General features: G+C 40.0%; 1 protein-coding gene across 4 annotated transcripts in view; it reads left to right on the top strand.

Moving 5' to 3' along the window:
- The first annotated feature begins 1,404 nt into the window (after nt 1-1,404).
- Nucleotides 1,405-24,455, top strand: part of cnksr2a (connector enhancer of kinase suppressor of Ras 2a) — a 105,652-nt gene continuing 82,601 nt past the window's right edge. For all 4 annotated transcript variants that reach the window (XM_063483773.1, XM_063483772.1, XM_063483770.1 and 1 more), the window contains exon 1: nt 1,405-1,910. In XM_063483773.1, coding sequence (XP_063339843.1) covers nt 1,847-1,910 — 64 coding nt within the window. In that variant the 5' untranslated portion in view covers nt 1,405-1,846. The remainder of the gene's footprint in view (nt 1,911-24,455) is intronic.

The following is a 24,455-nucleotide window of genomic DNA, read 5'->3' as shown; positions in this document are numbered from 1 at the left end:
CACACCAACATCTCTTTATGAGCCACATGCTTGACCGAAATTTTATGCCTGATGGCCTTTCTAATGGAATTAAGGGTTGGGACCGGTACTAGGAGTACACTGGCTTCTACATAGATGCCAGTAACAGAACCAACTGTGCTTTTCTACCAGAAAAGTTTTGGTTTTATAGATCTATTCATGTTTTACAGTTTTATATGGTTTTATTTGAAGATGGTTTTCACTTACTTGTTTTTCCAGGTTGTGTGCTTGACTCTCCTCTTTATTTAAGGAAACACACAGAAGAGGTCACATTGAGGTTCTGTGCTCTTGGAAATGCCCTCTGACGAAACCACCAGTTCCATTGCAATTTGATGAAGGCATAAATGTGGTTACATGAGAACTTGGACAAACAAAACCAGTCATGGAAACCACTAGGAATAACTGATCCCAATACTATGTGAGGTGGTATCTATGCTTATTCAGGACTGGATTAGAGTGTTAGAGCACGCTTTCATGTTCGATTTGTCTTAAGCTTGTCTTGCATTGCACATAAACCTTTGCCCACATATTTTGTTTGTCAATATATTTATTAATTGTTTTTTTTTAACTTATGAATAAACTTACTTACTAAGAAATCTAATTCAGTTACACATTAGCAAGGATGTAGGCTGTGTTGCTCCTGGTTCTGCATTGGTGGAGTTGTCCCTAAACAAATCCACTACTGTAATTTGTCTGGAGCAGAAATGTCTCAGAACTTGGAAAAAGATCATGCCTCACCTGCACTATCTTTAAGATTGTCTGAAATTGTCCAGGAACAAGTTTTACAAACACTGCAAAAAAACAGCTGCAAGAGTCAAAATAAAGACAATAAATCAATTTGTATAATGTTAACTTAAATGTTCCAGTTTAACCCACATACAACCTAAATTTACTTATTTAAAAAAGTGTAGGTCTTGCATTCCTCTTCAAAACTCTTCCAGTCAAGCAAATGTGGTGTAAATGTAAAACAAGTGTGTGCTCAACGTCTACATGGAGGATTTCAAGGCAGAGAGAAAGATAAATGGTTTGAGGGGGCAGAGAAACGATCTTTGGAGTGGAGGTGGAGCGGTTGGCTGAGGATTCATTAAGTTTCCTCACACAGCAGCTGGAGCAGAAAGTGTGTAGGTACCCCATGCTGACTCTCCCTCTCTCTGCATGTAACACAATGTCTCTCTATCGAAGACACGTTCTTATTAAATATCTTCTGAGAATATCTCCTCCCTCAATCATATCTGCATGACTCTATCGCTCCGGTGGGAAATACACTTACGTGCGCGCGTAGCCACCCACAGAGCGCGTGCACGGATTAATCATATCTGGAAAAGAGAGAGAGAGAGATGCTGCCGGCTTTGAGTCCGGTGTGACTTATCTATCCTACACTGCTGCTGTCGGTAACGGAGCGGCTGCGCACACACCTACACACACTCCTCTCTCTCTCTCTTTACAGTACCACACGCACACACACACACCGGAGCGGACTAGCGCACTGGGAAGAAGGGAGAGAAGAGAAACAGAGAGAGGCGACACAAGTCAGACCGGCTCGAGCAGGGGAATGTGCTGGATTCCGCTGCGCACACACCCGGGCTGTCCCGCACTGAGGGCTCCACTGCGTTAACGGGAGACGACACAGGGCTGATACTCAGGCAGCGGGACCAGGACCAGAGAGGGACAAAGTAAAAAAAAAAAAAAAATAGTCACCTGGCTGCGGAGGAAATTAGAGAGGGACGGGAGTGGAGGAGGGCGGGAGGTGTACCCGCCTCACAGAGCCTTGTTCTGGGGGTAACGCCACTGCTTGCGCGCAACGGAGAGTAAGCGCAAAGTTTCCTCGATGGCGCTGGTGATGGAGCCAGTGAGCAAATGGAGCACGAGCCAGGTGGTGGACTGGATGAAAGGTGGGCAGTAGAAACACACGCACAGACACGCACGCACACACATAAATACAACGATACAGACACACGCGCATGTATTATGCACACGATTCATTTTTAAATTACACAGCTGGAACGCGTTCGCACACGGACCCGCACACACAAACACTGTCTCTGATCGCGACTGGACATTCAGGCAGGGGAGATAAGAGGCTGACAAGTTGATTTGTTGTGTGGGAGGTGTGTATGTGTGTGTGTGTGTGTGTGTGTGTGTGTGTGTGTGTGTGTGTGTGCCGATGCATCAGCCAGGCACCTGATGATCAGTGGGCAATGATGTAATGTATGAGTGAGTGACAGCAGGAGAAACAAACTTCCTTGCTTAGAGCAGGGGCGGGTGTAGAAACTTTTGAAAGGGGGAAGGGGGGCAGATCGACTGCTTACCTCCTCAGGCTGCTTCAGGCGAAATCGGGATTACATCAGAATTCATCCTGCTTAGTTTCAAACGGCACACCTGTTAGTTCAACTAATCAACATCTTGTGAGAATCTACTAGCCGTGAAGGTCACAGCTGTAGGCATGTGTAAGGTGTGAGGGTAGACAGGGATAGATAGGAGGTTGATGCCAAACTGTGAAACATGGCAAGAATATACTGACTGCTCGCTAGGTGTCGCTCTCCTGTGGTTCATTGATCTGAATGATTCGGAGGTTAGTTAGCCCATAATAGAAGGTGGCAGGCAGATGGTTCAACCAATCTGCCTTTTGTAAACACTTCCCAAGAATTAAATCACAGAGTGTTTTGCAAACAGACTGTATATAGAGGATGGATGTAGCTCTGGTGCCATCACCCTGTGATTAGGGAGGCCCCACTCTGAAGCTTCAAGCTTTGCCATCTGGGTGTTTGAAGAGTGATGGGTGAATCTGTCTGAGAAACACAGGCAAACCGCTCCAATGGTAGCAACTTGGTAACTTGTCCCACCCTAAAACATACCCTACTATATTACTATATCCTCCTTTTTGCATCTAATGGGGTCAACAATTTACAAAATTTATACCAAACTAGCTTTTGAGATTACGAATTCATCAGAAAGTGTTTTCTGAGGAACTGAGGGGTGTTTCTGCTTTGGTTCATGGATAATATAAAATACAGCTTAAGCCACTGGAACATCAACCACTGGAACAAAAGACATCAGTACTGGAAGATTGCTTCCTCTTCGCTGTAAAATAAAGAGATACAGGAAATCATTTGCACCTACAGCCATCAGGCTTTTCAGTTCTCATGCTAATAACAGATGAGCCAAGGCTCTTTGGCAAATATCTCACTTTTCAGAACTGGTATATTTATCCATCTCTTATATACAGTCTGTGCTCTCCGCATCCTATGGTTCATAGGACTGGTTGAAGTTATCCAGTGGATGTAACTTGTGGCAGTCATCTTGTTCAACCAATCACCTGTATTTTAAAAAAATGTGATTCCTGAAGACTTTCCGGGGACAATTCCCAAAATGTTCCTATATAACAAACAATCTATTTCACTAACTCATTTGCAGCTTATTCTGAAGTCACTGCTTGACTCAGTGTCACTATTTACTCAGATGTGATATGGAGTCTTCCTACTAATGGGGACACTTAGAAATAGCGCTATCTCCGTTTGGTTATCTAAGTTACGCAAAGGATTTTGTTGCCACTGTGTTCTGTGGAGGAAAGTTTGCATATCGGCACATATCAGGTAGCAAATATGCATATGCAGTAGATCTGTGTTTGGCACACTAGATAGTTCTAGCTCTAGCTCTTGTCTCAGAGACATATTTTTAACCAACTTTGCAGCATTTCAGCAGCATCACGTCCCTCTGTGTCATTGTTTTGTGCATCTCTGTGTGTGCTCACATTTTGGCCCAGGCAGGAGGTGTGAGCTCGATATCACGTCACCACCCCCAGGGTTACTGCTGACTCTGGTTGCAGATGATGTACCAAAAATCACAAAGGAACAGTGCGTGCTTTTAGGATATTTTGGCTTCACTTTGTTTGGTGTGAACAAGCGGTAAAATGCTGTCTATCTCACTATTGAACATAGCTATAATCCTAAAGCAAACATTTCACAGGCTCTTATTTTGACAGTAGCTCCTTAATAAATAAGTTTTGTTTCTTTTTGTTGAATCAAGAAGCGTTGCACCTTGGGTTAAACAAATCTGCACTTTTGGCTGCTTATTATGACCCACGCAGAGCTTTTGCAATGCACCACATGCACACTAATCACATACGTCACTGTTTCTTGCAGACTGGTTGTAACTTTAAAGATGTAATTCCTGTCGACTTTAGAGCTATTAAAATGAGATCGGTGAATACAGAGCAACAGAACAGCGTCTTTAAGAAAAAAAGACACAAGTTAAACACAAGCGCAAAACTTTAAGCCTGAGTGTTTATCCAAAAATGTAATTACGTTTTGTTTATAAGAGTGCTGGTGATACCTTGGAGTGATCAGACTAGAGATTATCGTCATGCATAATTCAGTAGCCGGGCTGATTAGGTCTGTACCCAGGGGCCTGTGTGAGCATTGTAAAACTCTTTTGCACACAAAAAGAAATGGCTACTGTGCATTTCCCAGATCCCACACAGTGTGACGGCTTATTTTGGCTGCAGCTCGTTGCAGACATTGTGACGTATTCCAAATTCTGTTTTGATGTATGATCATTTAATCGCTTCTTAACATGAAGAGTAAACAAGTTACAGCTTTGGTGTTTCTAAAGTGACTGTCCCTTTAGGCTCAGGTTGTCTGCACCAATAATAATTTGTTCAACTTTTCACTTAATTCTCATGAAATAACTCGTTTAGGTTCTGAATGCATGAATAATATTGGCCCAGCCTCCCCAAAACCACATGCCAGGAGGAGACCACGCTAAAGACCAGTCCATTAATCACTTTAATATGTGAATAACAAATTTAATTTGAATTAATGCAATAGGGACAAGTGCCTTGTAGAAAGTGATCACTTTGGCTAAAATACAAAAAAATATATGAAGGTCATACAGGACTTTTTAAATTGGTCCATCCAATTTGTTAAGTCATTGAGAAATTAAAGTGGGTTATAATTCTTAACTTTGGTGTTAATCAACTCTTCTATCATATGGTAGCTGTCAATGTTTTAACGCTAAACACGGCTCACAGCCGAGCTTTGAGGTGATTTATGGGGCTCTAAAACAAAAGTGAGGGTTTTATCATTAAACTCTCACTCCACCCAAAATCTCTGTTTTAGAGCGAGGCAATAAAGGAACTTGTAAAACGTCTGCAGTTTGCGCCTCTGACATGTTCAGCATGGTTTCACAGCAGTTACAGTGGACTGCAATGGTGATGGTTCACTAACCCCGCACCTTACAGAGCAGAAATGAGGTCTAGAGCAGAACACAATTTCCTAATGACTCGCTGACGTTCAAGAAGAAGAATTTTCTTAACCCTTCTCACCCTCGAGACGCTTGTACCCCAAACCAGCTGTAACTGTAATTAAATTGGAACTATTGTGCTTTTCCTTTTTCTCTCTCTCATATATATTCTGTCACAATGGCGGATGCTCATATTAAACATGGTCACAATTTCATTTATGTTCAACAGCCCAGACTGTTTGAACCTTCCACTGACAAGGGGCAGCAAATCAGAAGGAAGTAGCTTTAAATGGATGTGGAAAGACTGGTTTCAGAAAGTGGGGGCTACGCCAAGGCCTAGTGTTAGGTTTATAAGGATTATGAGGATTGTAAGGGTATCATCAATGTGTCTGACTCAATCTTGGAAGGCTGCTGTTCACACGCTAATTTACATTTTTGATTAGGAAAAATTATAAATGTTAAAACGAAAGTAGTAAAAAATCTATCAGTACTTTTAAAGGAGAAGAAGATTTGTGAACTCTGCTTCTGTTTAGGCAGAGTGCACGAGCAGCAGAGTAACAAGAAGCAGCTCAGGTGAATGATGTTTTTTGCACACGTGCAACATGGCTCTTGTAGTTTATTTCCACACATAGTAAGAAGAAGTAAGAAATACCACCTGTTACTTGTAACTTTCTATATAAGTGATAACTTTATATGTAAATATAGGCAAAATTTTTAACCTGCAGTTATAGTTGTTTTGTCAGATGACATCATGGTTATGGAATCAAGCTATTTAGTATTTAATGCACTTAATTGGATGACAGAAACTTTTGGCAAATATTCCCTGTTGATTGCTACAGAAGCTCTATATAGGGAACGTACTATATTTCCATAAAGATACAATCCTATATAGAAGTATAATTAAAAAAATGCTTCTGTTTGAGATGATGAAACAAGTTAGTTGTAGGGGACTCACTTCCTTTTCTGTGTTACACATTTTTTGTACATATTGTTCTACACGTTAAGCTGTTCTAGCAGTGAAGGTCTTTTCAAAATTTGAAGTCGTGACCTTAGATTAGCATCAAAAATGCCAACATCAATCTTCCAAACAGGCCATTATAAAAAACTCAAACATGAGAATCCTTTAGTACCTACTGAATGACCTTTAAATTTGACCTATTGACCGTTTCCAGCCTCTTCAACCTTTTTTTCCCCTGCTTTAATGCCAAGATGCATCATCGCTCCGTTTTCTCAAACTCAGATCACAAAACACAGCCCACCTTCCAAATGCACTTTGAGAAATGACTAATGATAACTAATATTAGTAATAATTGTTATTCATCATGTCTGTTTGATGCACGAAAAGCAGGTCAGGGAGACCATTGACTCATGCAGCAATAAAATGCTTATTGAAATGGCAGCAAAAATGTATTTACATGATGCACTGTGTCAGTTTTTGGAGGCACGTTGTTGGATGGGTTATTGGTTGGTCATGTGCATATGGCATGTTTTTATATGTGCGTTTGAGTGTGTGTGTGTGTGTGTGAGTGTGTAGGAGGATGGTAACTTGTTCGTCTCAGACCGTCTGTGCACAACAGCTGACAGACGAGCACACCCGTTCTGAACAGAAGGCTCCACCCGAGTCCTCGGACATTTGCAGCAACACACACACACGGCATGCCTTAGTGTGGTATTCAGTTCATGCCGGGTCTCTCGGGTGTGTCTGTGGCGACAGAGGGAAACATGATAGCGTGCTTGTGTGTGTTTCTATGTGTGTGTATGTGTGTGTGTGTGTACAGTAACATGTACAGATCACATATGCCAAAGGGGCCAAAAGGTCTGGGTATTGTTGACTTGGCAACAGTGCAGCATTGGCACGACAGATACTAAAACAATATGGGAGTGGTGCACTTCAATAGTAACGTGAGCACTTTCGCCACATTGATGGGAATGCTGGGAATCTTTGCCCACGTCGTGTTATGTTATCATCTGTTCACACACTGAGATGGGGAGAATTTCACCTCATTTCCCTTGCATGAATTTGGTCGCTAGACTTGAAAATCAGCAGTGAAATTGGCGTGACAGCATGCGAGCACATCTGATGACACCACTTGGCATGAGAGAAAGCTGCCAGAGTGATAGTCACAGCCTTTAGGATCAGTGGATTTTGGGTCTGTGGGCTTGATATGTTTCGGCTTAAGGTGAGGCTCACGAGTATTGAGCTTACATCAGAAAAAATAAATCCAGAGTGAATATGCGGCTCTCGGGGAAATCATTTCAACTGTTTTGTTCTCTCAGAGGCTGAAAAGTTCAAGCAAGCTTCTGAAATTTGCAACGGCACGAATCAGCTCTGGTTCAGGGCATGCACTGAAGCAGCGGTAATGCTCAGTGACATTCAGTGCATCAATTAATGTTTTGCTAAATGATTTCTTAACTCAATCAAGCACAATATTATCATAACAAATTATAAAAATAAAATCAAAATGTGACATTTAAAAAGCCCCCTTTTTAAATAGCTACTAATTTATGCAAACACTTTGGTACAATTGCATTACAATAGTTTTAAATCTAATAACTGGCAGATGGAGAAAGAGGCTTGTAATAGTGCTCTACATGGACCATTAACGGAGACTTCACTGCCCCGTGTTATATAGTTTCAGACTTTCCATTATGGATAAAAATAAATAAATAAAAACAAATAATGAAAAAATAGCAATGTATTTACAGCAGGTTTCATATTTAAAAAGACTTTTGCAAGTTGTCTTTTAAAAAGGATTTGCTGGAGACAAAAAAGGCAGCCATGGAGAACCAGTGGAGTTAATGCTAGCTTTAATAGCTACAGTAGGTAGATACACAGCAGCTGGTGAAAGCAGTGGTTTCCAGCTATAAATGAGTCACTCTCTTCTGTCTACCGCTGCCTAAAATCAAAGATTAACTTTTTCTTTTTATGTAGGAGGAGTTTTCATAAAACTTTGGGCAATGAAGGAATATGCCTTCTAAAGGCCATCACAGACCAATCGTGATACAAAAAAGCAACACAAAATTCAGAAATGTTCACATGGTGATTTGTATTTTAACGTATGTAGACACCGAAAGTGTTACATTTGTGTGGAAAATCCTCAAAAAATGGACTGTGAAATAAAATTGAGTTGACAACAAATGATGATGAGCTGGTCCTGATGTTTCTAAATAAGAAAAAGAAGAAGCTGAAATTCTGGGTTCATCCAATACTGAAGACATGGCAACAGCAGGGATATTTCATGGTTTGATCTAAGAGTTGAAGCTGTATCACGAATGCATTCGTACATATTTCTGAATGTCAGTGCAACAATATGAAGTCTTGTCAGCAGAGTTGGGACCAGATCGGAGGAGGCAAGGAAATGATTTCAGAGAGCTGATTGACTTGCAGCAGTGTCTAGCTGACAGCGTGACGCTTGCAGTGGTCTGATTGGTGAGATCTATTGATTCACATCTGCCCCCCCCCCCCCCCCCCCCCCCCCCCCAAAAAAATAGCTTGGTTCAATAAAAAATTTTAAATTTAAAACACCTTACTTCTGCCTACAAGCCCAGCTGACATAGCCACTTGGTATATGGTTGATGTATATGATTTTGATCTTTAGCCTGTCGACCTTCAATCCTGTAGGTGCTGGGACAGTTTCTCGATTTCTGAGACTTTCTGCTACGTAAAGAACAAAAGGATGGCAATCTAGATCTGGCAGTACAACTTTCAGGTCCACAGGTGTCTGTAGGTGCCATGTGTTTGGTTGCTTTGCTTCAAGATGTAGTTGAGTATCATAATGAATAGTGCACGGATATCACCTTGTAAAACCCCTCTGTTAATGCTGAATAACTTGCTGAGGGTGAATTCCAAGGGACTTAAGTTAGGAACAGGTATCACTGTAAAGTCCTAATATCTTGATTACTCATTAAGAACAAAAACTGAGTTTTTATGTAGGATATATTTGGCTGAATTAGCTTGTGAGCTCAAAATAGATTAGAACTGCTTTCAGCCTGATGGTAAAGTGCTATAACAAAAAATGGATTTATGACAGTTTTAGCTGTGTGGTGGGAGCTCTATCTACTTTTTATCATTGTAAAGATGTACTAGTTAGTATATCTAGTGTGAACAGTATGTCTAATGTGAATTAGCATGGATAGAATAAGCAGAGATAATGTTATTGTGGCCACGTGGGAGTGAGCTGTTAATAAACCCATGATGATTTGAAACTTGCAGAGAGAAAGCTTATTAAAACACATTTGATGGCAAAATTGACAAACCTGTGAAGTGGCTTCATAAATGTAAAAAAAAAAAAATCCTGTTTAATTTTGAAATTGTTCACCTTGTTCTTCTTCCTCCATTTTTCTTCCTACCAGTCTTCTGTCAAACTGTGCCCCCATCCACTAATTACTCACCTAACATACAGCCATGCTTATGTTTGTTACCTTTCCCATTTTCTCAGCCCATCAGTCAGGTTTGCCAGCAATCCAGCCAGAGTTTTGCCTGATCCGTGAGAGTTTTGAATTGTTTTTAGACCTCTTGGCTTCCTCTTTATTATTATGTTTGCTAAATGGACCTCCAACCTGTCTGTGATGCCAGCATTAAAAGTAAGATACAACTTTTCTTCTGTGTATGCCAAATCCATCCATCCATTCTCTTCCACTTGCATGCCAAATCTCTTGTTTTGAATTTGCTGTTGGTTCATTTGTGCCCAAACTATATTAAAATATTAGAGTTTTCTAGTTCAAACTTTTCTATTAATATAAAATGGAAACTGAAAGTCAGAGGCTTCTGGGTGTACTGCCATGCAGCTTGACACTGATTGGTGTTCTGTTTATTGATTATTACATTTCTAAAGATAGACTCATTTCTTTGCCTTTGCATTGCCTAGAGCAAAGTTCCATTCTCCTTGCTTCATGTGGATGCTTCCACTGACTTTTCATGCATGAGTTTTGTTTTTTTTTCTTCTTTTTTCTTGGATGGGGGAGTTATTTTTATCTTGCCTAATTACTGACTGATGTGATGGGGAGGTCTTGGAGTAGATGTAATATTCAAACAGCATTCAACAAGAAGCAAAACTGTTTTTACAGGAAGAATTTCTTTAGTTTATTTCCCCATTGCAAAATCTTCCCAGATGACACTGGGATTCAAATGGGCAGCTTTCTGATAATAAACTCACTTTTAACTGCTGTTTCTCTTTTTCTTTTTTTTTCTTCTTAACATCCTGAATTTACAAATCCCGGGAACAGAGCGAGCATTCGTCTGGCTTTTATTGTTACCGAAGCTTTAGAGCCCTTGGAACAGATGACACATAACCCGACTGGGAGGGCCGGCTCTTTTATAGGACTCTTGAACATCCCAGAAGTCAGTGCAAAATCTAGCTTTATTACTCGCGTGTGCGTATGACAGAGAGAAAGAGGGTGTTTGTAGGAGTTTGGCTTGCCTGTTGTTGTGAAAAGTGTGCCTCTGTGGGAGTCAAGTGTGTGAGTCAGCTATGAATCACACATTTTGTACCAGTTAAACCAAGCACACACATGATCTTGCTCCTTCTCACACATGGACATGTATGCAGTACATACAGGGATGGGAGTGCATGACTGTTCAGAAAGAAACCGTTATACAACAAACCTACACAGAGACTTGCACCGAGCTTGTGACTCAATTTAAAAAAAAAAGCTGGACGAGTACATTTCAGGATTTTTACTAAATATACTGTAGATCAGTGATTCACCACATGGGCACTTAATGATACTTCTGCACTTCCAAGTGGAGCGCCTAATTACTGTGGTGTAATTCAGCTAATTAGAAAAATGCCAAAATTAGACTTTAAATAAAAAATAAATAAATGCACATATAGAGCCACCCGACACATCAGCAGAAAATTTGTTAAGTGAATAATAGCAGCAAACCAACAATAATGAAACCTAAATATAAAAGTTGAGGTGTGGTTAGGAAAAAAAAAGTCTATAACAGCATAGACTGTACTTAAAAGATAGATGCAGCCACCATGATTTCACCTACTGCTTTGTGAACTCTGTCCTGGGCACCACCACCTTGTTGTAGCGACTTATCAGTCGCATGTACTGTGACGTCCAGTGTTGGTCAAGTTACTTGAAAAAAGTAATCAGTAACTAATTACTGATGACTTCCCAAAAAGTAATCCCGTTACTTTACTGATTACTTATTTTCAAAAGAAATTAGTTACTTAGTTACTTTTTAAAACATTATTTATCCCCTAAATAGGTAATAAAGCAACAGATCTTTCAGCCCAATTCTACTTTTTCTGCATAATCCATGATATAAAATGTAATCAAATGAAAAAGTCTCTTTTTAAAACTTGTTTTGTTAGTTTTGATCTTTTAACTTTATGCATCAAGCAAACATTAAATTATATGCAACATTCTCTGACTGGAAGAAATTTGTTTAACATTTAAACCTATTTTCTGCACATTCCAGCACATAAAATAAAATAGTTTTTTGTGTTTACACTCACTCTTTCAAATAGATGCACGTAAAACACAGCAGAAAATAAATAAAATCAAAGACTCAGCAGTCCCGTTGCCCTATTTTCACCTGTATAGCAGGAGTGATGCAGGCGGAGGTTTGCCCTGGTGCAGGTGTGCCGCAGAGGTCAGTGGAAGGATACAGCAGTTTCTCTGTGAATTTCCCATTCCAGTGGCAGCGTATTTGGTGCTTGCTCGGACGTTTAGGGGTTTTTTCGCTGTAAAAAGAGGTTTTCTTCCCACGCAGTGAGCAGCAGACGCTGATGTTTTTGTCACTTTTTACGGAATCAAACTCAAAGTAAGGTCAGTACTTCCACGCTTTAAACGCTGCACGCTCATACTCTCTCCCGCACTCGTTATACTATCCATTTTCGATCTGCACACAGCTGTTGCCACGAACGTGGCACTCTCTTATGTCATTGTCATGAGACACTCTCGCAAAAAAACCATGGTTTTAGTAACGCAGTAATGCAGCATGCTTACGGGAAAGTACCGTAATCTAATTACCTTTTTTAAAATAGTAATCCCTTACTTTACTCGTTACTCGAAAAAAGTAATTGGATTACAGTAACGCGTAACTGCCCATCTCTGGTGACGTCACCCACGGATTACGGACTTCGCATTTTGAAGCTTTGATCTTATTATTCTGGGTCTATGTTGTTTTTTTGGAGCTATGCTTGGATAAGACAGTGTGAAGTTATTAGCTAATGGTTACCAGCTTGGTTACCAAGCTGCATCCGTAAACTGTGTGGGTGACATAAATAAAGACAAACACATCTGCAAATTAGACCCGAAGGAACAAACCAGTAAGATACTAGAAAATACCAGACTTTAAGGCAACTAGACTGAAGCTTAACCTTTGCAGATGGTCTGTCGAGCTATAATATTTGTCAGATAATCACTGAAAACTAGTCTGAGGCTGTGGGGATCAACTCCCTTTTGGAGCCAACGTGACCGGGTTGATGGAGGAAGTGCAGTTTGTGGCACTTGTGCTTTGGCTTGATGTTTCAATCAGGAAGTAGCAGCTCCCTAAATTATTCTGTGTTTAATTATCCACTTTACTCTATGTGGTCCTCTGCAGAGCCTTCGAAGTAAAGATTGAGACCATAAACATATAAGCAAAGTGCTTACTGAGGTCATAGGTCGAGAGTCATTATCTCATAAACACTTCTTCTTTTTTTTTTTACCCGGAGGCGTAATTAAAAAAACTTGCCTGCTGAATGCACTGACTCCCCTTTTTTTTAAAAGTGCCAGAAGCGTATTGGGCTACACCTACTGTATTAAAATTAAAAATATCACATTATCATTGCAAATAAAGCATTAAAAAAGATATTTGAATTGAGTAATTATACAATTCCCAATGATTAGAAAACCAGCAGGGTTGTGCTCATCCAGTTCTTTATTGATTCCCTCATTGAGTCCTGACTTTCGTCTTTCTGCTTTGGCTTTCAAAGCCTCCCGTCCCACTCCTTTGTGCATGCAGAACTGCAGAGAGTTTGACATAATTTTATTTGCAAATACTTTTCCATCATTTTATTTGTCAGTTGATCTCCTCCACTCTGGTTCACCCATACTATTACAGCTCAGCCAAAGACTGTATATAAAAATCTAGATAGCTTCTGGATCTGAAAGTTTTTGTCTCCATCTCTAGTTTAAAACGTTAGGAAATACAACACCATGTCCATGGTCCACCTTAGTGTCCAGGAGGGTAAAGCATGCTTTATCCACAACGTTGCCTTATATACATTTATTTCACTTTCACTGAATACGATGATAAACATCTTTGTTACCATAAATATAACTGTAGTTCATTTAGTAGCCTACTACTCATGTACATATTAAGTCTTGCAGGTATTGACCAAACTGTTGTAAATTGTTTACCCTCTTCTTCTATTCAGCTGACATGTTTGTGGGGGTATATTTGACTGTTACAGAATGAATTCTATACAGCAGTCATTATGCTGTGTATATTAACTGTGTAGATCTGCTTCACTTTCTCTCGTACTGCGTGGGTGTGTGTGCTCGTTGATGCCACTTACAATTTGACTCATCAGTATTCGGGGCATTCACGCTCTCCCTCACTGCCAGTGATAAGCGATGCTGATTATCAGTGAACTTTTGCCACACAGTGCATCGCTCCCCTTCTGTTTTGCCTCTCGCTGCCTCTCTCAGCAATAGTAACACTTTGCCTGCGAGAGCCAACATTGTTTTAATCAGCTTCACATCTATTAAGAATCAGCTGCTATTAACACTCATTAAAACCTACGTGGTGGAGGCAGGGTTTAGATGTCTTACTTGAGTAAAAATAGCAAAGCCACAATGTAAAAGTGCACCGCCTGGTAATATAGTGCATGTTTTTAAAAAGGGTTTCCTTTACTGGAAGTAAAGGAACTAACTCAAACTCTGAATCAGTGCTGTAATGGTTGCTTTAATAGACAAATTATCATCCTCTGAGAGTAGGCAGGACGCAAACGCAGACTCAGAGTGAAGTTTGTCCATAGAGACTGTAAATAAATAAATAATCAACAGTTTTCAAGTAAACGCTCCGATAGACTCCACTCCGTCCTTAGGCTCAATACCGAAACAGACTTCTTTGTCCTCCCATTTGCGATTCCTCCTCGAGGAAAACAGGGCAGGCTCCTGGACAGAAGAGAGGAAGGTGAGAGGTGCACACACATAACAGATGAACAGACTTACTGAACAGAGGTGAGTATCTACCGTGACTCATTTATGCTCTGAAAGAATGACTGAAGGGAACCGACTAATCATCAGATGAGGACGCAGGTGAGATGATTGTTGCAGGTGCACCAAGCCGAAGGGCGGAGACCAAGACAACCCCGCCTCTGAACAGGTAGGGCGCGGTTACAACCCACACCCACACAAGATAGACAGAGAGAGGGAGGGAGGGGAGAGAGAGTGAAGTGAAGCGAAAGAAATTTGCAGGAGAGCCCGGAGGAGTGGAGGACTATGACACAACAAGTACTACATTCTATTTCATTTATTATTCATTTTAATAAAAGACTCACAAATGGAGTTGCTCAAAGGAGCTTGATATTGTAAAGAAAAGACAGGCTTTGTGAGCCAGAACTTGGCAACAGTGGGAAGGAAGAACTCTGTTTTGACAGGAATGTAAGTAAGCTCTCAATTTTAATACTGTAGTTACTGATATAGAGTGTATAGTGTAATATACTATAATATATATATATATATATATATATATATATATATATATATATATATATATATATATATATATATATATATATATATATATATATATATATAGTGTTAAAGGAAGAACATGTATTTAGACGTGCATTATAAACACATACTTTGACAGAATGTTGCTGTCGCTCTTAAAATGAACACTGTGAATTGTACACTTGATGTTTGATACCTATGATTACACAGAATAATACATTTGTCTACAGTGAAGGTGAAAATCTAACATGAGTAAAGACAAAATGTAATGTCAGAACACGTGAGGTCTGAAAAAAAACAATCTAACCAAAAATCATCATCATCATTGACATTGACTAAAGACTGTATGCAAAAGATGGACATTACCAGCAGGACATCATCCACTGGTGATAGTCCTGTTATGTAATGCACTCACACTTGTATTGTGGTCATATTGGTCACTCCAAGCATTTTAGACCTCAGTGGCACAAGTCTAGAGACTCGCTGCTCACACCCTAGCAACCTCTGGTCACTAGGGAAGAATTGGTATTCCCTAGCAACATAGCATTGCATGGCTTGGATAGGTGTGTGATTACTGTATGGAGGACAAGACTTAGACTGACTTTGGTTTCACTCACCAATATTTAAACCATAGAAACAGGGAAATTAATAAATGAATAAATACAGAAATAAAGAAAACAATTCAATAAGTAATTCATATTGCCAACTTTAAAAAAATCCCCCAGAAATTTCAAGCTTACATATTTTAGGCTGAGCTACATTAGTCAGAATGGTGTCAGTCTGCTAAAAAACACTTCTAGTGAGTGAATACCTTTAAATGGAAGTACTTCATATAATTTTCTTTCCACCACTTTGCCAATTAAAGAGGCGTTACCACCTTAACCGAAGGATTTCATATTAAGTCCTACTTACTGTGGCTTGCAAAAGTATTCGGCCCACTTGAACTTTTCCACATTTTGTCACATTACAGCCACAAACATGAATCAATTTTATTGAAATTCCACGTGAAGACCAATACAAAGTGGTGTACACGTGAGAAGTGGAACGAAAATCATACATGATTCCAAATATTTTTTACAAATAAATAACTGAAAAGTGGGGTGTACGTAATTATTCAGCCCCCTTTGGTCTGAGTGCAGTCAGTTGCCCATAGACATTGCCTGATGAGTGCTAATGACTAAATAGAGTGCACCTGTGTATAATCTAATGTCAGTACAAATACAGCTGCTCTGTGATGGCCTCAGAGGTTGTCTAAGAGAATACTGGGAGCAACAACACCACGAAGTCCAAAGAACACACCAGACAGGTCAGGGATAAAGTTATTGAGAAATTTAAAGCTGGCTTAGGCTACAAAAAGATTTCCCAAGCCTTGAACATCCCACGGAGCACTGTTCAAGCCATCATTCAGAAATGGAAGGAGTATGGCACAACTGTAAACCTACCAAGACAAGGCCGTCCACCTAAACTCGCAGGCCGAACAAGGAGAGCGCTGATCAGAAATGCAGCCAAGAGACCCATGGTGACTCTGGACGAGCTGCAGAGATCTACAGCTCAGGCGGGGGAATCTGTCCATAGGACAACTATTAGTCATGCACTGCACAAAGTTGGCCTTTATGGAAGAGTGGCAAGAAGAAAGCCATTGTTAAAAGAAAACCACAAGAAGTCCTGTTTGCAGTTTGCCACAAGCCATGTGGGGGACACAGCAAACATGTGGAAGAAGGTGCTCTGGTCAGATGAGACCAAAATGGAATTTTTTGGCCAAAATGCAAAACGCTATGTGTGGCGGAAAACTAACACTGCACATCACTCTGAACACACCATCCCCACTGTCAAATATGGTGGTGGCAGCATCATGCTCTGGGGGTGCTTCTCTTCAGCAGAGACAGGGAAGCTGGTCAGAGCTGATGGGAAGATGGATGGAGCCAAATACAGGGCAATGTTGGAAGAAAACCTCTTGGAGTCTGCAAAAGACTTGAGACTGGGGCGGAGGTTCACCTTCCAGCAGGACAATGACCCTAAACATAAAGCCAGGGCAACAATGGAATGGTTTAAAACAAAACATATCCATGTGTTAGAATGGCCCAGTCAAAGTCCAGATCTAAATCCAATCGAGAATCTGTGGCAAGATCTGAAAACTGCTGTTCACAAATGCTGTCCATCTAATCTGACTGAGCTGGAGCTGTTTTGCAAAGAAGAATGGGCAAGGATTTCAGTCTCTAGATGTGCAAAGCTGGTAGAGACATACCCTAAAAGACTGGCAGCTGTAATTGCAGCAAAAGGTGGTTCTACAAAGTACTGACTCAGGGGGCTGAATAATTACACACACTCCACTTTGCAGTTATTTATTTGTATGTGGAAAAGTTCAAGGGGGCCGAATACTTTTGCAAGCCACTGTATGTGTACCTCAGGTGACCTGAGCCAAACACAGCAACACAAATCACATCTGAGCAGTTTGATGTCTTCTTATCGAGTGCTTTCATGCTTGTCAGTGGAGGCTGTGAGCCGAGATATCGCTCATCGACTTGAAGTGTTTGGAGGTCCAGATAGTGGAATCAATTTGTGGAGTTTCCTTCCAAAATGAGATAGTAGTGAAAAGAATGATTTCTTATCTTCAAAACCGATTGCTCGTTGTTCATTTTAAAGCCACAAAGCCAGGATATATTTACATTTTTAGTGATAAAACTTAGTGTCTTCTTTTTTTTTTCCAATGATGATGGGTTTCAGGCTTTCACTTCTTTTTTTCATCTGACCCGATGTGTGGCATTCTGGGACTGAAAGCTTCATTTAGATTTAGCGGCTAAGGAGGAGGGTGTAGAGAGCGACAAATGCTGTTTTGCTGGTTGCTGATGAGAGAAGGAATTTGTGTGTGGGAAATGGTTTGCATGCAATTTAGCAGCTGGCTTGTGTGTGTGTGTGTGTGTGTGTGTGTGTGTGTGTGTGTTTCTTTTTTTCCTGTTTGCCCTTTTTTCTCCCCATCCTTCTCTTCCTCTGCTCGCTTCCCATCCTGCTTCTTTTCCTCATCTTTGTTAGTGTGGTTATGATAGATGAGTGTATTATAAAGCGATGACTTGAAGCAAGGGGAAATCAATGCTCATTCCTCAGAGGTGTGTGTATGTATGTGTGCTTTCCAGCTGGCTGTTTGTTAAGGGGTTAGAAGCTGGATACATTCATTGTTTTGGGAGCCAGGGGCTGCAGCTGAGCTGCTCTGTCTTGATCTGCTTTCCTTTGACTCAGCAAACACACTCTGGCCAGACAAACACACACACACACACACACACACACACACACGCGCACTCAAAGACAGCACGCACCCACCCACTAAAACGCTCACGCACTAGCAGATCTAGAGAGACCTGCCCACACGTACAGCACAGACGTTACACAATCCAGCAGAGAGTAAAGTCTTACCTGGATTGCTGCCTAATTGCTCGTCCATTACTTCTTCTGTTCCAGTATCTTGACTCTTGTTTGAGTTACAAGGTTTGTTTAAGGTCCTTTAGAGACTCTGAGCTGGACATGAACCCATAAATAGTGGTGACATGAGAAAACTTTGTTTCTGAGACAGTAGTAAAACTTCCTCCCTTTTATTTGCAGTTGTTTTGCAAACAGGTGTGTACTTTTCGCATGCATGCTTAGAAAGCAAAAGTGGATCCTATCCAGATTATAATATCAACCCTCTAAGATTCTCAGTGCCTCTTCAAATCAGATATCTGGGGAAATAAGCAGCTGCACAAAGCGTCGGGACAACAGATGCAAACTCCTTACGGCTTTTGGAGAAAGTGTGATGTTTACATGAATCATTTCAAGTTATTCATTTGAGAAGATTCATGCAAACTGAAAGTGAACAAAAATTGCTTTAAACAGGTTTCAGATGTGGTTAGTGGGACCAGCCATTCACAGATCGCTGATTTCTGAAGGCTGAATCTGCAACGGTGTGTTATTGATCACCTCAAGCAAAATAAATGGTCTACTGAGGTATGTTGAGCTTGAAGCCATCAGTGTCACGAAGGTGGCTCTTACACAGTTGGTAACTTATGCCGAACACATAACCTGGCTGACGCTTTCATTTACAGCATGCTTTAAATCAATATAGATTCTCTGCTGATTAATATGTTTTTATGCAATTCATGCAATCTATTAACCAATATGTTATCAATGCCACTGAAGGAAGCACAGCTGCAAAGTTACAGCAGAGCAAAGAGCACCACAGTCACAGTAATTTACATGCACTCGGTGGTTGATGCTGAAAATGCAAAAATGTTTTTATGCTTGCTTCTAATCTGCTGTTGGGTCTTTTTTTTCTACTGAGCACACATTAAAAAACTGATCAGTCTATTTGTAAGAGTGTCAGACCTCATGTATCAAGTTTAAAGTTTCAGAGCGCTAATGTGCAGCTGTCACGGCAGCACCAAGCAGTAAAATAATGATTTTCTGCAGCATCGCCCTCTCACTGCGTTGCCTTTTTCTGTCATATGTGTGTGTGTGTGTGTGTATATATATATATATATATATATATATATATATATATATATATATATATATATATATATATATATATATATATATATATATATATATATATATATATATGACAGAAATAACTCTCACTATATAAGTGAGATCTTTATCACTGAGGTCTCTGGTTACAGTAGGGAGCACTTAGTCGATCCATTTTGTGTGGAAGAAGAGTGAAATGACACCTCAAACGCCCCCTTTATGTGAGCCTGACGCTGAAAGCTTGCGCTAAAAGACAGAGTTGATAACCACCATTGTGTAATCTGTTATCTCTGACTGGGGTTTTTTGTTTTGTCAAGCCAGCTATTGCAAAGAAAGCCCAGCTGTGTTGAACTTGCTTTGTAGTACACCCCACCGAACAGCAGATGAGTGAGGCTGTTGTGCTCACAGTTAGACTGCGTTCCTGAGATGACCATATTAAGGATATCAACTCTCACTGACATCAGTCGGAGCCAAGATTAGAAAAAATCTGTGGGAGGATCTTACATCTTTACACGGATTGCTTAGTACTTAGCACTGTAACTGTTTATGACTGAGAATAGAGAAAAGCATAGAAGCTTCCCTTCAACTGATTATCAAAGTAGATATGCAGCAGCTCTAGTCTCAGACATTCACCGGTTTCAATTTCATTTCAGTCTTGGAAGAAAAGTATTGCAGACGTTTAAAACCTGCGAGTTATCAGAGGTATAAAGTCTTAATTAAAGGCTTCACTGTGCTTTAAATGAAATACTTGTTAGATTGCCTAAATGCCTTCTGTCATTTGTCATGACTACAAATGCACTTTGTATGAACAGAGGAAAGGCTGCATGAAAAGGATACACACAGCCAACCTGCTATTTTTACTGCTTAGAACGCTCAACATATCAAGGTAACGCAATTCATCGATTTTTGAGTTTTCCCACCTCGTGACTGTTGTTACTTTTCTTGTTCACATAATTACAATTTTCCTGTGAAGTTAATAATCAAATTGTTTGACTTTACACCAGACATCCTTCCTCATGCAACCCTCCAATTTGAGACTGCACTAGCAGTGAGAGTACACTAGTTGGTGACCCCCGTTCATGAGGTTGGGGTTGTGTTTTGCTAACATTCACCTCACAAGCGAAAGGTCACTGGTTCACACGCTAGCATGCAACCCCTGCTGGTTATGAGCCTGGATAAATGGGAGGGTTGTCTCTGGTGTAAAAATCTGTGCTAAGCCAAATATGCACACCAATCTGCTGAGAGCAACTCTTTCATTGACCTGCAGCTAACAATCACCTCATTTTTGTGAAGCCTTAATATCAAGGGTCACAGCTGCCAAAGTGAAACTCAGAGAAAGAAAACTGTTAGGGCAAAAAAACACAGTTACCTAGGCAGTACTGATGTTCTAGTATATAGCCAGGGTTTCATTTTCCACAGAATTATATTGCAGCTCTAACTTGTAGATGATGCATGTAAAAAATATCTTTGACAAATTCTACTATAATCTAGCTTTAATGTTCACAGCAGATACATTTAAGACTATAGAAAATAATGCCAAACACTGAATGTCTGGAACTGCATTGCAGTTAAAAATTAAGCCTTTACATCCAACAATTTATCATTTTTTTGTAACATCTTATCCAAATTAGGATCACAGGGGGATGCTGGACTCTATCCCAGGTACACAGGGTGAAAGGTGGGATATTCCTTAGACAAGTCTCCAGTTCTTACATCTAGAACCATTGCCAAGTTAGAACCATCAATTAACCTAACAAGCATGCATTCAGACTGTGGGAGGAAACCCAGAGGAGACCGACATAGGCTGTGGCTCCACACCAAAAGGACCCAACTAAGCAGGAGCTTCAAACTCAGAAACTAAAAACTGCACCGCCGTGCTGCCCCACTGCATTTGAAATGATTCAGGAAGATGTAAAACAGGCCTTTCACTTGTGGAAAAGAACTCACTGAATCTAAGAGATTTCAGAGTAGAAAATCACCTCCATATATCCTGTTAGCACTGAGGTGGAGAGGCAAATAGACAGTTTCATTCTTTCTTTCATTTTCCTCTCCATTCACTTTCATTGCTTAGTAAAACAGCTTTGAAACTAACACGTACACAAACCGAGTCCCAAAATGCCTTTTGTGGCTCTCCCGTCTCTCTTAAACCAAGCTCTGTTTCCTACTTTACCTTTTGCTGCGCTTGTTTTAAAACAGGCAAAATGTACAAAACTGCGAACAAGCTAAAACGTCTCAAAAACATGACACAGCAGCTGTTGTGTTGTATCAAACAAAATGGAACAAGTAGCAGTAGAAAAACTGGCATTGCATTTTTCTGTGCAGACTAAAAGAAATCTGTGCTCCCTACTGACAGACTTTAAAGAAGGAAACCACCGTTGATAGTGTGGCAAAGAAAGCTGTTTAGGGCTTCTGGAGTGCAGCCCAAAACCTATAATTTTAAGTAGGAACGTGTGCGGTTATTGATTGGGGAATAAACGTGTTGAAGAGTGTCTGAGCTGTCGGCAGGTCATGAAGAGTGATGGTAGCGTTGGGATGAGAGTTTCCTGAGAGTCTACAGCCAATAATTTCAAACTACCTTCTGTGTACTCCCATAATTCCCATAAATATAGCCTTTAATCATATCACAATATATATCTATAGGCTCTTTATAGTTATGATTACTGACAGTATCCAGCAGTAGAAATGAGTGAGCAGAAAAGTCACAGTATGACAATAGAGAGGAAGAAATAATAATTAATAAAGACAGGATGTGACTTCATTTTCTGTAACGATAATGCCAAATAATTCTGCACATTACAGCATTTTATTTTTTATTTGAAAATAAAAATAAAATAAAACAAATATTTAAAAAGTACAAAGTGACATTTGCTCTGACACATTTTGGTGTTTGGTGCAAAACCTACAATTACTTTGTAAGGTGATGAGCTAAATACGAACAACACAATGCTACCCCTGTCTGGTAATTACAGAATGCTGACGCATGTGCGACCACCCTTTGTCCCTTCCTTTCATAATAAAAGCCCTTATCATATACCACGTATGGGTATATGATACCCATACGTGGTATATGATAAGGGCACTATTGTTTGGTCACTAGGCAACAAGATAACATCATGAGATATGCATAATTGAAGTTTTTTTGATACAAATGAAATGTCATTCATGCTATAAAACTGCATAAATTATATATATATATATATTATCATTTTATTGTGCATAAAACCTACTAATGGGTCAATTTAAGTGATGGTATGTGGTTGCTAGGCATCATATGGTATCACAATATGGGATGTCAAGTTTGTTTTTTCAGCTCCTGCTTGTGTACGATGAGTTCATGGCCACACACAGAGAGATTAAATGAAGTATAGTAAGATACACAGTGTTGGGAAGGTTACTTTTAAAATGTATTCCATTACAGAATACCGAATACATGCCCCAAAATGTATTCTGTAACATATTCCGTTACGTTACTCAATGAGGGTAATGTATTCTGAATACTTTGGATTACTTAATATATTATCATGCTGTTTACAACTACGTGAATGTACTATTGCTGTGATTTATTACTGTTACTGAAGGTCCGCGGCTCCGAACCGTAGTAAAGGGACCTCTGGCTAATACGTCGGGTTCGTGTCGGGCTCGTGTCGGGCTCGTAGCTGAAAACTAGCTTTACTTTGTTGTCTGGGTCAACTTTGCTAGCGAGAGACAGAGAGAGGCGTTGAAAGGCTGCTCCAACAGAACTTATTTTTTCCGGAGGAAAACACGAACACAGTGTACAGTTGAGTCTTAATAGCTTACTTACAAATGGGCTCGTCAGGCACTCTTCTTGGCTGCAGTGGTTATTATTATATTTACATGCTTCCAGCTCCCGTTTTTGCTCCGTGACAGCTCGGACTTTTCCTTTCTCTCCCTCCCTCGCTCACAGACACATAACGTGTATGGCAGTCCATTCTCGCTGCAGCACGGACTACACTGCCCATGAGGCTACATTCTTTAGGGCTATGTCTGTAGCATTCTGCCTTTTAGCTTAGCACAACAACAACAACAACAACAACAACAACAACAAAAAAGCGCTCTCTCACCCAGGAAACACGCAGAGAGAGAGCGTCACCCTGTAACCATGGCAACCGTAACGCTGCCGCCTGGAACAACAGAACGTAGCTGTCAAACAAACTCAAACAGTCTTGACTCGCGATAATATGAAACAGGAAAGTACCGCTGTGTAATCCTTTTATTTCAACAAAGTAACTGTATTCTGAATACCACCTTTTTAAACGGTAACTGTAACGGAATACAGTTACTCATATTTTGTATTCTAAATACGTAACGGCGGTACATGTATTCCGTTACTCCCCAACACTGAAGATACATGTTTAAAATGCTATTGTAAAGAATGGAAACTAAATGAAGCTACTAAAATAGATTAAAGATTATGAAATATAGTTTGTCATCCATGAAGTAAAAAGCTGGCTACATTTTTATGTTGACCAAATAAATTTTATCATTTAAAAACATACAGAACTGACTTAAAGGGACAGTTCACACCCACAATTAAACTGATATTTAAACTGTTTTGGTGCAGGTAGCCCTCCTCTAAATATATCAGGAGCATGCAGCTAACATTACAGCTGAGAGGGGGAAGCCATCCTGTCATCTGACAAGCACAGGGAGAGGCACGCTTTCTTCTGATGCGTGTGATTTGGCAGAAGGATAAAAGTTCCTGTGAATCTTGTCACATCAAAGTGAATGTTTTTTTTAAATTATTTATTATTTTTTTTAGAATAAAAGTGACATTTTTCAAATATCATCTTTTAATTGATTTATTTTTTCTTGGCGCTTTGACAGAGTGCTTTTTTGACTCCAGTATTTTTAAGAGAAGGCAGACATCTCTGTATCCATTATCTCTGAAATTGTGATGTTCAAGCCAAAACTCTCTAGATGGGGGTTATAAATGTGCACATTTAATTTTACATGTAATATTAATTCAGTTATGAAGAATAGGTGTATATAAATGCGTT

The sequence above is a fragment of the Pelmatolapia mariae genome, linkage group LG9 (assembly GCF_036321145.2).
Source record: "Pelmatolapia mariae isolate MD_Pm_ZW linkage group LG9, Pm_UMD_F_2, whole genome shotgun sequence".
In the NCBI taxonomy this organism is placed as follows: domain Eukaryota; kingdom Metazoa; phylum Chordata; class Actinopteri; order Cichliformes; family Cichlidae; genus Pelmatolapia; species Pelmatolapia mariae.
This window is presented reverse-complemented; position numbering and strand designations above follow the sequence as displayed.